The 13213-nt window shown below is 47.0% G+C and overlaps 1 protein-coding gene across 2 annotated transcripts in view; it reads right to left on the minus strand.

Annotated features, from left to right (window-relative positions):
* The window catches only part of EML3 (EMAP like 3), a 194898-nt gene that overhangs the window by 131319 nt on the left and 50366 nt on the right, over positions 1 to 13213 (minus strand). For both annotated transcript variants that reach the window (XM_077455852.1, XM_077455850.1), the window contains exon 4: positions 1780 to 2061. In XM_077455852.1, coding sequence (XP_077311978.1) covers positions 1780 to 2061 — 282 coding nt within the window. The remainder of the gene's footprint in view (positions 1 to 1779; positions 2062 to 13213) is intronic.

Consider the following 13213-nt stretch of genomic DNA (forward strand, 5'->3'; position numbering starts at 1 on the left):
ACTCTATGGGCCCTCCAATCCGATCCCTTTCAGTTTTTTTTTTTAGCGGATCGGATTGGAGGTAAGCTGGTGTAAACGGACACAAGTCTGTTTATATCTTCCGCTCCATAGAGATGAATGGAGGGTCCAATTGGGTCAGACTGATCGTGTAAAAGGGGCCTAAGGCTGCTTTCACACTGATAGACTGTGATTTACCCACACCACAGGTGCAGCGCAGTGTGCATGCAGCTTTCCTGCTGGTTACTGCACTTTGCCATAGACTTCTATTATATCCTGCAGGTGAGGTGTACTTTCTGAATGTGCACCAAACCTGAAGCTAAGAAAAGAAGTCTAGGGCTCAGTGCAGGTAACCCACGGGTGAACTGCGCTGCACCTGTGGATCAATTTAAAAGCACCCCAATTAACCACTGCAGAACAGATATGCCCGTATATACGCTGTGATTTTAGTAATAAAATGACCTTTCATAACATTCAGGTATCACTGGCTGTTGCTGTCCCAGGCAGAATGTATTTTGTATCACTTTGCCTGTGACTCCGGCACTATACAGGAAGCGTTGGCTTATGCGGCTCTGTTCAGCAGCCGCTTGTTTCCCCCCAACTCCAGCTTCAATCACAACACTGATGCTCTAGGATGGTGGATTGGCAACCCGCGATCTGGGCTTGCCGACCCGCCCTTCCAGATAAGTGTGTAGCGGGGCCACATCAGAGGGCTCTGCGGGCCACAGGTTGGGCACCCCTGCTAAAGGCAATTCCAATTTGCACTACAAGTGCACTTCGAAGTGCAGTCGCTGTAGATCGCTACAGATCTGAGGGGAAGCTCTGAAAAGAAGCTCTGCTGATTTTATCATCCAATCATGTGCAAGCTAAAATGCTGTTTGTTTTATTTTCCTTTCATGTCCCCCTCAGATCTACAGTGACTGCACTTTCAAGTGCACTTGTAGTGCAAAGTGGAGTTGTCTTTAGTAAATAACCCCCAAAACCTTTTTCTGACATTTGTTGGTTTCAAGTTAAAATCATTATTTTATTTTTTTTGCTCAAAAATGACTTAGAACCCCCAAACATTATATATTTTTTTTAGTAGACCCTGGAGAATAAAATGGTGGTTGTTACAATATTTTATGCCACACTGTATTTGCGCAGCAGTTGCTCAAATGCAATTTTTGGGGAAAAAAATTCCACTTTAATGAATTAAAAAAAACTAACCAGTAAAGTTAGCCCAATTTTTTTTGTATAATGTGAAAGATTTTATGCCGTGAGATTAGTGAGAGAATCATGATCTTTTTATTGTAAGCAAAAAAAATTGTGATTCTCATTTTGGCCAGAATCGTGCAGCTCTAATTCAAAGCTATAGTAAAATTTTGGCTTTACACTTTACATTATTTTATTACTAAGGCCCCTACAGCGCTAACAATACGCCTGTATAGCGCCCTGAAAAAAACGGCCCCTTTCACTCCTGTGTGAAAGACGGAGGGCTTTCACACTGGAGCGGTGCACTAGCAGGACGGTGAAAAAAGTCCTGCTAGCAGCATCTTTGGAGCGGTGAAGGAGTGGTGTATTCACCGCTCCTACCCATTGAAATCAATGGGGCAGCGCGGCTAAAACTATGGTAAAGCGGCGCTAAAAATAGCGCCGGTTTACAGCCGATGCCCGCACCGCCCCAGTGTGAAGGAGGCCTTACTGACATTCAATGCTAAAATGTCAGTGGTGGTTATAGTAAGACCTCATTTCATTGGGGTAAACTGTAATTCAAATTGTAGCTTGTATAACAGATTTACTTACAACTCCTTCTTGTTTTGTCTTAGAGCTGAAATGCTTTTTGTAGCGGCTCCTGCCTCTTCTGGCGCTGGGCTTTGGAACACCTTATCCACCACTTGTGCCTCCTCATAGTCAGTGATCACATCGGCCGTTTCACCATTCAGTGAGTCAATTTCACATAATAAATTTTCATCCAACGTGTCTAAGCTCTCCTTGGATCCCCGCTCTATCAAAGGCCACTCTGTCTGTGTCCCAACTGTGATCCGCAAAGTTGTCGTCGTCTCTTGTGTGTCTTTCTTAGGCATACTGTAGTAAAAAGTAGAATGTTTAAACATCAAACATGTGCATTTGACTTCAATAACAATGGTTAAGGCTGGCCATAGACAGCATTCATTTAGGCTGATAAAATAGCTGAAATTCAAACTGTGGGTGAAGCCCCCCATCTCAACAAAGCTATCAGCCAAACAGCGACTGCATCCTATTAGACACAGTCACTTTTTCAACAGCACTGTTGTTCAGGCACCCTTGGTGAGGTTGCCACCTTTTCATCAAATCCGAACACTTTAGCAGCACACAGCATTTTTATTTATTTTTTACAGTATAAACTATACATATATTTTGCATTTAAATAACATTTCTAATCATATGACGTTAAAGGGGTTGTAAAGGTTCCCTTTGTAAAGGTTGTAGTGTCTGGCCCCCCAGCCCCACTTTTTTACTTACCTGAGCCCGATTTTCCATTGGCGCGATCCCGCATTGCATTCTCCACGGTTTTTCGGCTCTTCATTGGATAGATTGATAGCAGAGCAGCCATTGGCTTCCACTGCTGTCAATCAAATCCAATAACCCGGGGCGGGGCTGAGTCATGACCCGGCGGCTATGAACCCCGAGTGTATGACATGGGAGCGTGCCTGCAAGGTATAACATGGGAGAGAGCCTCCCAGAGGGGGTTATCTATTGTGGAGTGGAGCCAAAAGAGCCACCATGGGACCCCAGAACAGATGGATCAGGGCCACTCTGTGCAAAATTAACTGCACAGTGGATGTAAGTATGACATGTTTGGTATTTTAAGAAAAAAAATGTACCTTTAGTGTCACTTTAATAACAAGAGTCCCCCTTTACATCAGAGTCCACACAGTTCACCTTTTACATCTAAAGCCAGAGTTCCCTTTCACTGTAAGGGGGGATTTTGCAGACTCTGACATAAGTGATGCTCTGGGAACCCTGATGTACGAAGAGGACTCTGCTGTAAGGGGGAACACTGTGGCCTCTGGTGTAAATGGGAACTCTGATGTAAGGGGTGCTCTGAGAACTCTGATTTACCTTAGTGTACTCACTCAGAGGCAGGAGAGAGAAGGGGGAGACTTAAGTCACAGACAGGTATGGATGGATGGGGAGCTCACTCATCCCTTGGGGTTTCGATTATTACATTTTGTTTTCTCCTTCACTGACGGGCACTGATGAGGCAGCACTGATGGGCACTAAGTTGGCACTGATATGTAGAATTGATGGGCACTGATAGGCGGCACTGATATGCAGAACTGATAAGCACTGATGGGCACTGACAGGCGGCTGTGATGACTGTGGACTTGTCCATGCAGTATCTCCAGGCATTAGCACAATTACTAGTTGATGGTGTTTTTGTATGCTCCATTTATGAATGAACACATGATCAGGTATGGATCACTCACTGTGTTCACTTTGAAAAGGAAGGGGCAGTCAAATACTCTGGTGCTAGGGACATCCCCTCTGGAAACCTTACTGTGTGAAGACAATAAAAAAAAAAACGAAAAAACTGTTTGTGGAAAGGCCTAAGATGCTTTGTAAATGCAGAGACACATGGAGCAACTTTTACCTGATTTCGGGGAAGATGACTGGGACGATATATGGGACCATCCGTTTGGGGCTCTAGTGTCGGCTAGGGATAGGCTCATCCAATTTAAACTGCTGCACAGAGTATATTATACCCCAGCAAGGTTGGGAGCATCTATGGTACAGACACAGCTCAGTGCTGGCGATGCACCACCAACCCTGCGGACTTTGACCATATCTTCTGGCACTGCAGGCGGATCCAGGAGTTCTGGAGGGGGGTCCTGTGTACCGTTCAAGCCTTAGTAAAATTACCTATCCCACTTACAGTGTCAGTGTGTTTGCTAGGCCTGGTGGAGGAGATAACATGCTCCTTTGGGCTCTATGTTGTGCTATCTCTATCTTTGTTTTACGCACATAAAGCCATTGTATTATGTTGGAAAAAGCCTTTACTGCCAACAGTATCCTACTGAAAAGATATTGTAAAAATGGCGCTGCCCCTTTATAAAGCTACCTACCTAAGTAGGGGCTGTCCCAAGAAATTCGAGAAGGTGTGGCAGGGCTGGGTTGATGCTGAGGACACTTTAATATAGGCACTACAGCATTTTAGACCTACCGTAAACCATAGTTAAAATGTAAGCCAGATGTGACCAAGTAGAGCATTGTTTACCAAAGAAGATGGTGTATGCGATCCTGGGAAAATAACTGTGATTATCATCAAGGCGGTCGAAATTGATCATACTACGATACTGCATGGAATGTTGCACATGTTATGGGGTTGGGGGGGGAGTTCACGGGAGGGAGGTGGTTGGTGTACAATTATTGTGTGTTGTACTGTATGTTAAAAATGTTCAATAAACATAATTTAAACAAAAAAAGAAGAAAAGGAAGGGGCAGTAAGTGACGTATTTATCGCCTCCTTCCCTGAAGATCCCTGTCTTCCTGCAGCTGCTGCCGGCGGGAAAGGAAAGGAGGGAAGCCGACCGTGCTGTAGGGGGGTTCAAACAGCAACAGAAATCTGGATCAGTGCAGTGGGTGTGGGAAATAACTGGAACTAATCTTGTGTGGCTCTCACTGCAGCAGCTGGAACAGGGGATGTCGGCTTTCAGCTTCTGCAGTGAGAGCCACAAAAGATCATTTTTTAATTTCCCCTCCTGCTGCACTGATAACCTTCTCTATTCATATACCATTCCTCCTGTTGAGGATGGGGGGCTGCTAAAAGATGGCAACCCCCTATTACTTTTTTTTACTGACAAGACATGAAAAAATACTGAGGGAGCATTTACTAAGAAGCTGGAACATGACAGAGACTCCTATTATAAACAAAGACAATCAATAGCTAAAGACTAAATTCACAATTAAAATAAAAATTATAAATGTACATATTTTTGCAGGAAATAAAATGTGCATTTATTATTTTTACTCACAGGTGCCTGCAAAGCATTTTACCTGTGCTCGGTGGATCATGTTCCTTAAGGGGGGGGGGGCTATCATGGAGGATGTATAGGGGGACTCTGGAGAATGTAAGGGGGCACTCTGGAGGTACTAAGTTATTACCTCCAGAGTTCCCCCTTAATGCATCTAGAATGACCCCTTACATCCTCCAGAGTTCCCCCTTAATGTGTCTAGAATCCCCCCTTACATCCTCCAGAGTTTCCCCTTAATGCCCCCTTACATCCTCCAGTTTGCCCCCCTTAGTGCCTCCAAAGTGCCCCATTACATCTTCAAGTGTCTCCTTAGTAATACTGTATTAAGCGGGCACTCTGGAGGATGTAAAGGGGCACTATTGAGGTACTAAGTTAGGACCTCCAGAGTGTCCCCTTACATTCTCCAGCGTGCCCCCTTACAACCTCCTCCAGTGTACCTCTTATGGTCCCCTCATATCCTGCTCCTCCAGAGTGCCCCCTTTCAAATACTTTCTGGCCTGGCCGCAACTTGTGAGTGGCTGATGGTAAAACATTTTAGAAAAAAAAATCTTTGTCTGTGACTCTGAACTTTGTATAAGCAGTCTGGAGCCAGCCAGTGAACTGCTGAGATCGGCCTCTACTTATGCGGAGGGGTGTGTGGATATAAGCCACATCCCACTGCGTGATCTGAGGCTGAGCCCCACAGTTTCTTGTCTGGCTCCAGACTACGCTTGCCCAGTTCAGAGTTACTGACAAGGATTTTTTTTCTAAAGTGTTTTAGCGCCAGCTGCTCACAAATCATGGGCCGCCAGGCCAGGAAGTAACAAAGTGTTTTTTTCCATGGGAGCGGGATGTACTCACCTCTCGATTCCTCTTTGTCTTGCCTGGAAAAGCTGGGGAGAAATCACAGGTGCAGCAGAGTGTGGGTAACAGGGCCAGAGATTGTGATGACAGACAAGGCTACTGCTGAGCAAGACAGGTGCTCTTAATGTGTAAAAGGATTGAGCCGGCAACTCGGTAGTCCATATAGTGATTTTAATGGTTGGTTACATGAAGTGACAAGCAGAACCACTGACGCGCTTCGCCAACAGCCTTAGTCATACCCTGTTTCCCCGATAGTAAGACACCCCCGATTGTAAGACGTATCGGGAGTTTCAGAGGGGTCGGCTAATATAAGCCGTACCCCGAAAGTAAGACATATGTCTTACTTTCGGGGAAACACGGGGGTATTGCCGCCTCCCTCTCATCTAGCTGCGCGCCGCCTCCTGCCCACGTCCGCACCGTCCCCCTCTCCATACGTCGCCGCGTCTGCCATTTCCCTCTGATCTTAATGAGCGCCGCCTCCTGCCCACGCCTGAGCCGTCCCCCTCTCCATATGTCACCGCGCCGTCCCCTGCACTTGTCACTGCCGCCTCCTGCTTAAAATACGGTAATGCACACAGTATTAATCATACATCAGTAAAACATACACACTGGCATACTGGGGTATCATCTGCTGTATGTAACCCAGTGGGTATCAGCAGGTGTCACACTGGATTAAATACAGCAGGTGGTACTGTATCACACATAAATCTGTTTTATCCTCCAGTATTCCACTGTTCGTTCTTACCATTTTTCATTGTTTTACATGTTATGCAATGTTGTAACAAGACATTCTTGGCACTTCCTTTTATAAAACTGTTTTGTGGTGAATACAATACTGTTCAGGTTGTTAATAAATGTTAATTTTATGGTTAAAACAAAAAATTAGACAATTTTTTTCCAATATAAGACATACCCCGAAAGTAAGACATAGTGGGGCTTTTGGGGATAAAAAGAAAGTAAGACACTGTCTTACTTTCGGGGAAACACGGTAGCAAACACTAATGCCCCATACACATGAACGGAAATTCCGGCAACAAAAGACCGATGGTCTGAAATTCTGACCATGTATATGCTCCATCGGACTTCTGCTGGTGGAATTCACGCCAGCAAAAGATTGAGAGCAAAATTCCTATTCATGCTCGGAAACAATTCAACGCATGCTCTGAAGCATTGAACTTCATTTTCTCAGCTCATTCTAGTGTTATACGTCATAGCGTTCTTGGCGGTCGAAAGTGCAGAGAAGTTTTGTGTGACCGTGTGTATGCAAGCCAAGCTTGAGTGGAATTCCGTCGGAAAAAGCATCCATGTTTTTTTCAACGGAAAATCCGCTCGTGTGTAAGGCTGTTGCGGAAATGTGTCAGCTGTTGTGCTTGTCACTTCATGTAACCAACCATTAAAACCGCCGGCTCAATCGTTTTACTTGTTTGTGTTGTGGTGTGTAAGGACACGCTGAGCCTGAGCACCCGACAGAGGATCTTGAAAATTGAAGTGGGAGTTCCCTGTTGTGTGCACTGTCTCTCTTCAAACGGCTCTTAATGTGTCCCCTCTCCTATTGTGGTGTTTGAGGGGGCTCAGGAAGACTCACAGCACCAGGCATGCAGAGAATGCAGGAACAAGAGGTATGTTGGCTGGAATGCTGAGAAGGAGCGGTGCAGCGACAGCGCTTAACCTTCGTTATCAGAGAAATATCAGGAGAGGAGAGAGAGGAGAGGCACCCTGCTGGGGCTGCAAGACTAGGAGATACAGGGGTTTATTTACTAAAGCTGGAGAGTACAAAATCAGGCTCACGTCTGCATAGAAACCAATCAGCTTCCAGGTTTTATTGCCAAAGCTTAATTGAACAAGCTGGGGTTAGAAGCTGGTTTATATGCAGAAGTGACCCTGATAGGTAGCAACTGTATTTGTAGTGCTATAACAATGGTGGAATTATTATACAGTATATACCAGCCTTTTTCAGCCAGGGTGTCCAGGTACCTTGGGGTGCCTTGAGGTTTCTTCAGGGGTGCCTGAGCAAAATGCCTAAAAATTGAGCAAAAATTGTATACAAAGCGGTGGGTGGATGAAGCCTGCCTTTTAGTTACACAAAGCCACAGGTATTCATTAGGCACCATTACGACTTTCTAGACACTGACATCCTAACAACCAGTGATGTCATCAGTTGATATGGAGGATTTCTGTCTACTCCACAGCATCCTTGTTTGACCCTCCTCTGCCTCTCTCCCTCAGCATGGCATCACATTAGATGAGTGATGGAGAGAAACTGAGGGAGAAGAGAAACATTGGAATACTAGTCAGTACTAGTGTGCAAAAGTGTATTTTCTTTGGAAGAAAAAAAAAAATCAGCTCTAACGTTGGGTGTCCTATGTGTGGATGTTACTGCATTATGTAAAACTATTAGAATCATTTTACAGAACACGGAGCCTTAAGATTTTCTATAATTTTAAATGGGTGGCACAGTGGTGGAGTGGGTAGCAGTAAAAAGGGTTGCTGGTTTGAATCCCAACCATGACATTACCTGCCTGGTTCTCCCTGTACCTGCGTGGGTTTCCTCCAGGTACTCTGGTTTCCTCCTACACTTCAAAGACATGCTGGTAGGTAAATTGGCCCTAGTATATGAATGTGAGTTAGGGACCTTAGATTGTAAGCTCCTTGAGGGTAGGGACCGATGTAAATGTACAATGTATATGTAAAGTGCTGTGTAAATTGATGGCACTATATAAGTACCTAAAATAATAATAATAAAGTGTGCCTTGACTAAAACAAAGTTGAGAAACACTGGTATATACAGTACACTAGCTAAAAAGTCAGTCCTCAAAAATGAAACAATATCCCCTTTTGGTTAAGAAATGATAGGAAACACATGCAGTCCCATCTTTAGTTGGGGGTTTGGCAGAGTAAATATAATTGTACATGCTATTTCTGACGCTGAATCTGTGATTTAACATTCGGGACTGTAATTTACAATTAACCTATGCACCTTATGTTTTTTTTAATGTATCTAATCACAATGCAAATTCTTTCCCAGGACAAACTGAACCATTGCTCAGAGCCCCTGCATAGCCACAAACATTTACAGTGTATCTAAAACCAAAACTTTTCTTACTTTTAGTGTTTGATAAAGTAGGGAATTGTTAAAATTCTTGTCAGATTGTTAGGCCGCGTACACACGGGCGGACTGTTCGCCCAACCTTGTCCGCTGAACAGTGTTTGGGCGGACAGTCCGCTCGTGTGTGGGCTTTCAGCGGACAGTTTCAGCGGACAGTTGGACGGACAAAGTCTTTCGGAAATTCCGAAAAACTGTCCGCTGAAACTGTGTTTGAGCGAACAGTCCGCCCGTGTGTGGGCCTGTCCGCTGTACTTTCGAAATGAGCGGACTGTTCCCGCTCGGAAAGTCCGCCCATTTCGAGCGCGTGTACAGGTAGGCGGGGCCCGCGAAGGAGACGCCGCGGGCTCCGCCGCCTGGAATGGGCTTAAAGGGGAACCCCAACGCCGAAAAAAATCGGCGTGGGGGGTTCCCCCAAAGTCCACACCAGACCCTTGTCCGAGCACGCTACCCGGCCGGCCAGGAAAGGGGGGCGAGCGAGCGCGGCCCCCCCACCCCAAAGCACCTTGTCCCCATGTTGATGAGGACAAGGGCCTCTTCCCGACAACCCTGGCCGTTGGTTGTCGGGGTCTGCGGGCGGGGGGCTTATGGGAATCCGGGAGCCCCCTTTAAGAAGGGGGCCCCCGGATACCGGCCCCCCCACCCTATGTGAATGAGTATGGGGTACAATGTACCCCTACCCATTCACCTGTGAAATAAAGTACAAAAAAAAAACACAACACAGGGGAAAAAATATTTTATTGCACAGCTCCGGGGGTCTTCCGTCTTCGGGGGTCTTCTCGCCGGACTCCTCCGCTATGTGTGTGTAGCTCTTTTACTAGCGGAGGAGTCCGGCTTTCTTCCTCCCCGCCGCCGGCCTCTTCTCCCGACTTCGGGGGTCTTGTCCCCCTCTTCGGTTCTTCTGCCGGGCCACCGCGCCTTCTTGTAGCTCTTTTACAGGCGGTGGCCCGGTCTTCTGTCGCCGCTGCTTTCCGTTCTTCTGTCGCCGCCTTCGGTTCTTCTGCCGGGCCACCGCGCCTTCTTGTAGCTCTTTTACAGGCGGTGGCCCGGTCTTCTGTCACCGCTGTCGCTGTCGCCGCCTTCCGTTCTTGTTCTTCTTCTTGTTCTTCTTCTTCTTCTCCAGGCGATGTTGACACGTCGCTCCCTCCGGCCGGAATGCCAGAGCCGCGCTGTGCGGTCACTTATATAGTGACAATGGGGCGGGGTCACATGGTATATGTCACATGGGTTGGTCACATGGGTTGATGTCACATGGGGACTATGACATCGTAAGGGGGCGGGGTCACCATGTGACCAACCCATGTGACATATACCATGTGACACCGCCCCATTGTCACTATATAAGTGGCAGCGGAGCGTGTCCCTGGCATTCCGGCCGGAGGGAGCGACGTGTCAACATCGCCTGGAGAAGAAGAAGAAGAACAAGAAGAAGAACAAGAACGGAAGGCGGCGACAGCGACAGCGGCGACAGAAGACCGGGCCACCGCCTGTAAAAGAGCTACAAGAAGGCGCGGTGGCCCGGCAGAAGAACCGAAGGCGGCGACAGAAGAACGGAAGGCAGCGGCGACAGAAGACCGGGCCACCGCCTGTAAAAGAGCTACAAGAAGGCGCGGTGGCCCGGCAGAAGAACCGAAGAGGGGGACAAGACCCCCGAAGTCGGGAGAAGAGGCCGGCGGCGGGGAGGAAGAAAGCCGGACTCCTCCGCTAGTAAAAGAGCTACACACACATAGCGGAGGAGTCCGGCGAGAAGACCCCCGAAGACGGAAGACCCCCAGAGCTGTGCAATAAAATATTTTTTCCCCTGTGTTGTGTTTTTTTTTGTACTTTATTTCACAGGTGAATGGGTAGGGGTACATTGTACCCCATACTCATTCACATAGGGTGGGGGGCCGGTATCCGGGGGCCCCCTTCTTAATGGGGGCTCCCGGATTCCGATAAGCCCCCCGCCCGCAGACCCCGACAACCAACGGCCAGGGTTGTCGGGAAGAGGCCCTTGTCCTCATCAACAAGGGGGGGGTGCTTTGGGGTGGGGGGGCCGCGCGGCACCCCCCCATGTTGAGGGCACGCGGCCTGGTACGGCTCAGGAGGGGGGGCGCGCTCGCTCGCCCCCCTTTCCTGGCCGGCCGGGTAGCGTGCTCGGACAAGGGTTTGGTGTGGACTTTGGGGGAACCCCCACGCCGATTTTTTTCGGCGTTGGGGTTCCCCTTTAAGCCCATTCAAGGCGGCGGAGCCCGCGACGTCTCCTTCGCGGGCCCCGCCTACCTGTACACGCGCTCGAAATGGGCGGATTTGCCTCCGCCTTACGTGGGCGAGTCCGTTCATTTCAAAAGTTGAGCGGACTGTTTGGCAAACAGTTCGTTGAAACAGTCCGCTCGTGTGTGGGCAAGTCCGCTCATGCAAATTTTGAGCGGACTGTTTGCCGAAACTGTTTGACGAACAAGGTTGGGCAAACAGTCCGCGCGTGTGTACGCGGCCTTATGGATATCTGTGTCCCCACTGGGAAGACTCAAACTTTCTATTTGTTCTGGTGACCGTTGTCTCTGGGAATCAAAGTGATGGAAAATACAATATTTTACAGTTTTAATCACTTGACATCCGCGCTATGGCCGAATGACGGCCACAGCGCGGATCTGAATTCCCGGGAGGCCGTCGTATGACGACCTGCCCCTGTGCACACTTCCTGCGAGCGCCCTACAGTCACCGGGACTTGGCTGATCACCGATCCGAGTAAGGGGCCGGTCCCGGCCCCTACCATGTGATCAGCTGTCAGCCAATGACAGCTGATCACATGATCAAAACAAAAGCTCGGTGATCGTTTTTTTTTCTCCTCACGCTGACCGCGGAGGAGAAAAAAAAAAGCCGATCACTGGCTCATCTTAAAGGGACATTGGTCCCGAAACGGAAGAGGCAATTATGCTTCATTTATGCCAATCAGTGCCAATCAGTGCCACCTAGAAGTGCTGCCTATCAGTGTAACCGATCAGTGCCCATCACTGCCACCTATCATCCCCATCAGTGCCGCCTCATCAGCGTACATCAATGACAGACAAAAAATATCCATTTTAAAATTTTTATAACAAAATAAAAAAATAAAAAAATGTATATTTATTTTTTTAAATTCAGACTTTTTAATTTTTTTTTACCAAAAAAAAAAATTGCACAGGTAATCAAATACCACCAAAAGAAAGCTCTATTTTGGGGAAAAAAAATTACAAAAATGTAATTTGAGTACAGTGTTGTATGACAGCGCAATTGTCATTCAAATTGCATCAGTGCTAAAATCTGAAAATTGGTCTGGATAGGAGGGGGGTTTAAGTGCCCAGTAAGCAAGTGGTTAATCAGGAGAGGATTCACACTGGAACACGTACATTTCTGTGTGGTCCCACATGTTCCGGTTTTGACAGCCTATTCATTTCAATGGGCTGCAAAACACACTGAAGTGTGGAAAAAGTAGTGTAAGCACTACTTTTTTCAGATTGTGCCGCAACCAGCTGCTTGGTACTGTGGTAAAATGCAGTTTGGTGGCAGAAATTGCCATGCGTTTACAAAGTGCATTTCGGGAGGCATTAACATTTATTTGGCACCCGTACGCATCTCCCGAGGGCAATGCATTCAAGCACGTTGTGAGACATACACATGGAATGCACCTTTCCCGCACCATATTTCTGGTGTGTATGGGCCCTAGAGGAGACATTTTTCAATTGGGACTTCTGCTGCAGTGACAATGATCTCTCTCTTTCCTTTACAGGACAGGAATTGAATGGAAATCCCCTTAGTGGAACCCAAATGGCAAAAATGTAAAACTCCACAGGGATTTTAACCATACCCTACTCCAAAACAAAAATTTTGGCTTTAGATATACCAATTGCATTGCTGGTCCTTACTTCCTCCATTACAGAAACCTAATAGAACATAGACTGTTAGCAGGTATGTTCAATCTTGTTCAGATTTTCCTAAACTTGTTATTCATTGGCAATCATTATTATTATTATTTAAGGTACTTATATAGCGCCATCAATTTACACAGCACTTTACATACACATTGTACATTCACATCAGTCCCTACCCTCAAGGAGCTTACAATCTAAGGTCCCTAACTCACATTCATATACTAGGGCCAATTTAGACAGAAGCCAATTAACCTACCTGCATGTCTTTGGAATGTGGGAGGAATCTGGAGTACATGAAGGAAACCCACGCAGGTACAGGGAGGACATGCAAACTCCAGGCAGGTAGTGTCGTGGTTGGGATTCAAACCAACTACCCTTGTTACTGC

This window comes from Lithobates pipiens, unplaced genomic scaffold, assembly GCF_037356315.1.
Source record: "Lithobates pipiens isolate NorthernLeopardFrog02 unplaced genomic scaffold, aLitPip1_a1.2 Scaffold_10, whole genome shotgun sequence".
NCBI lineage: Eukaryota > Metazoa > Chordata > Amphibia > Anura > Ranidae > Lithobates > Lithobates pipiens.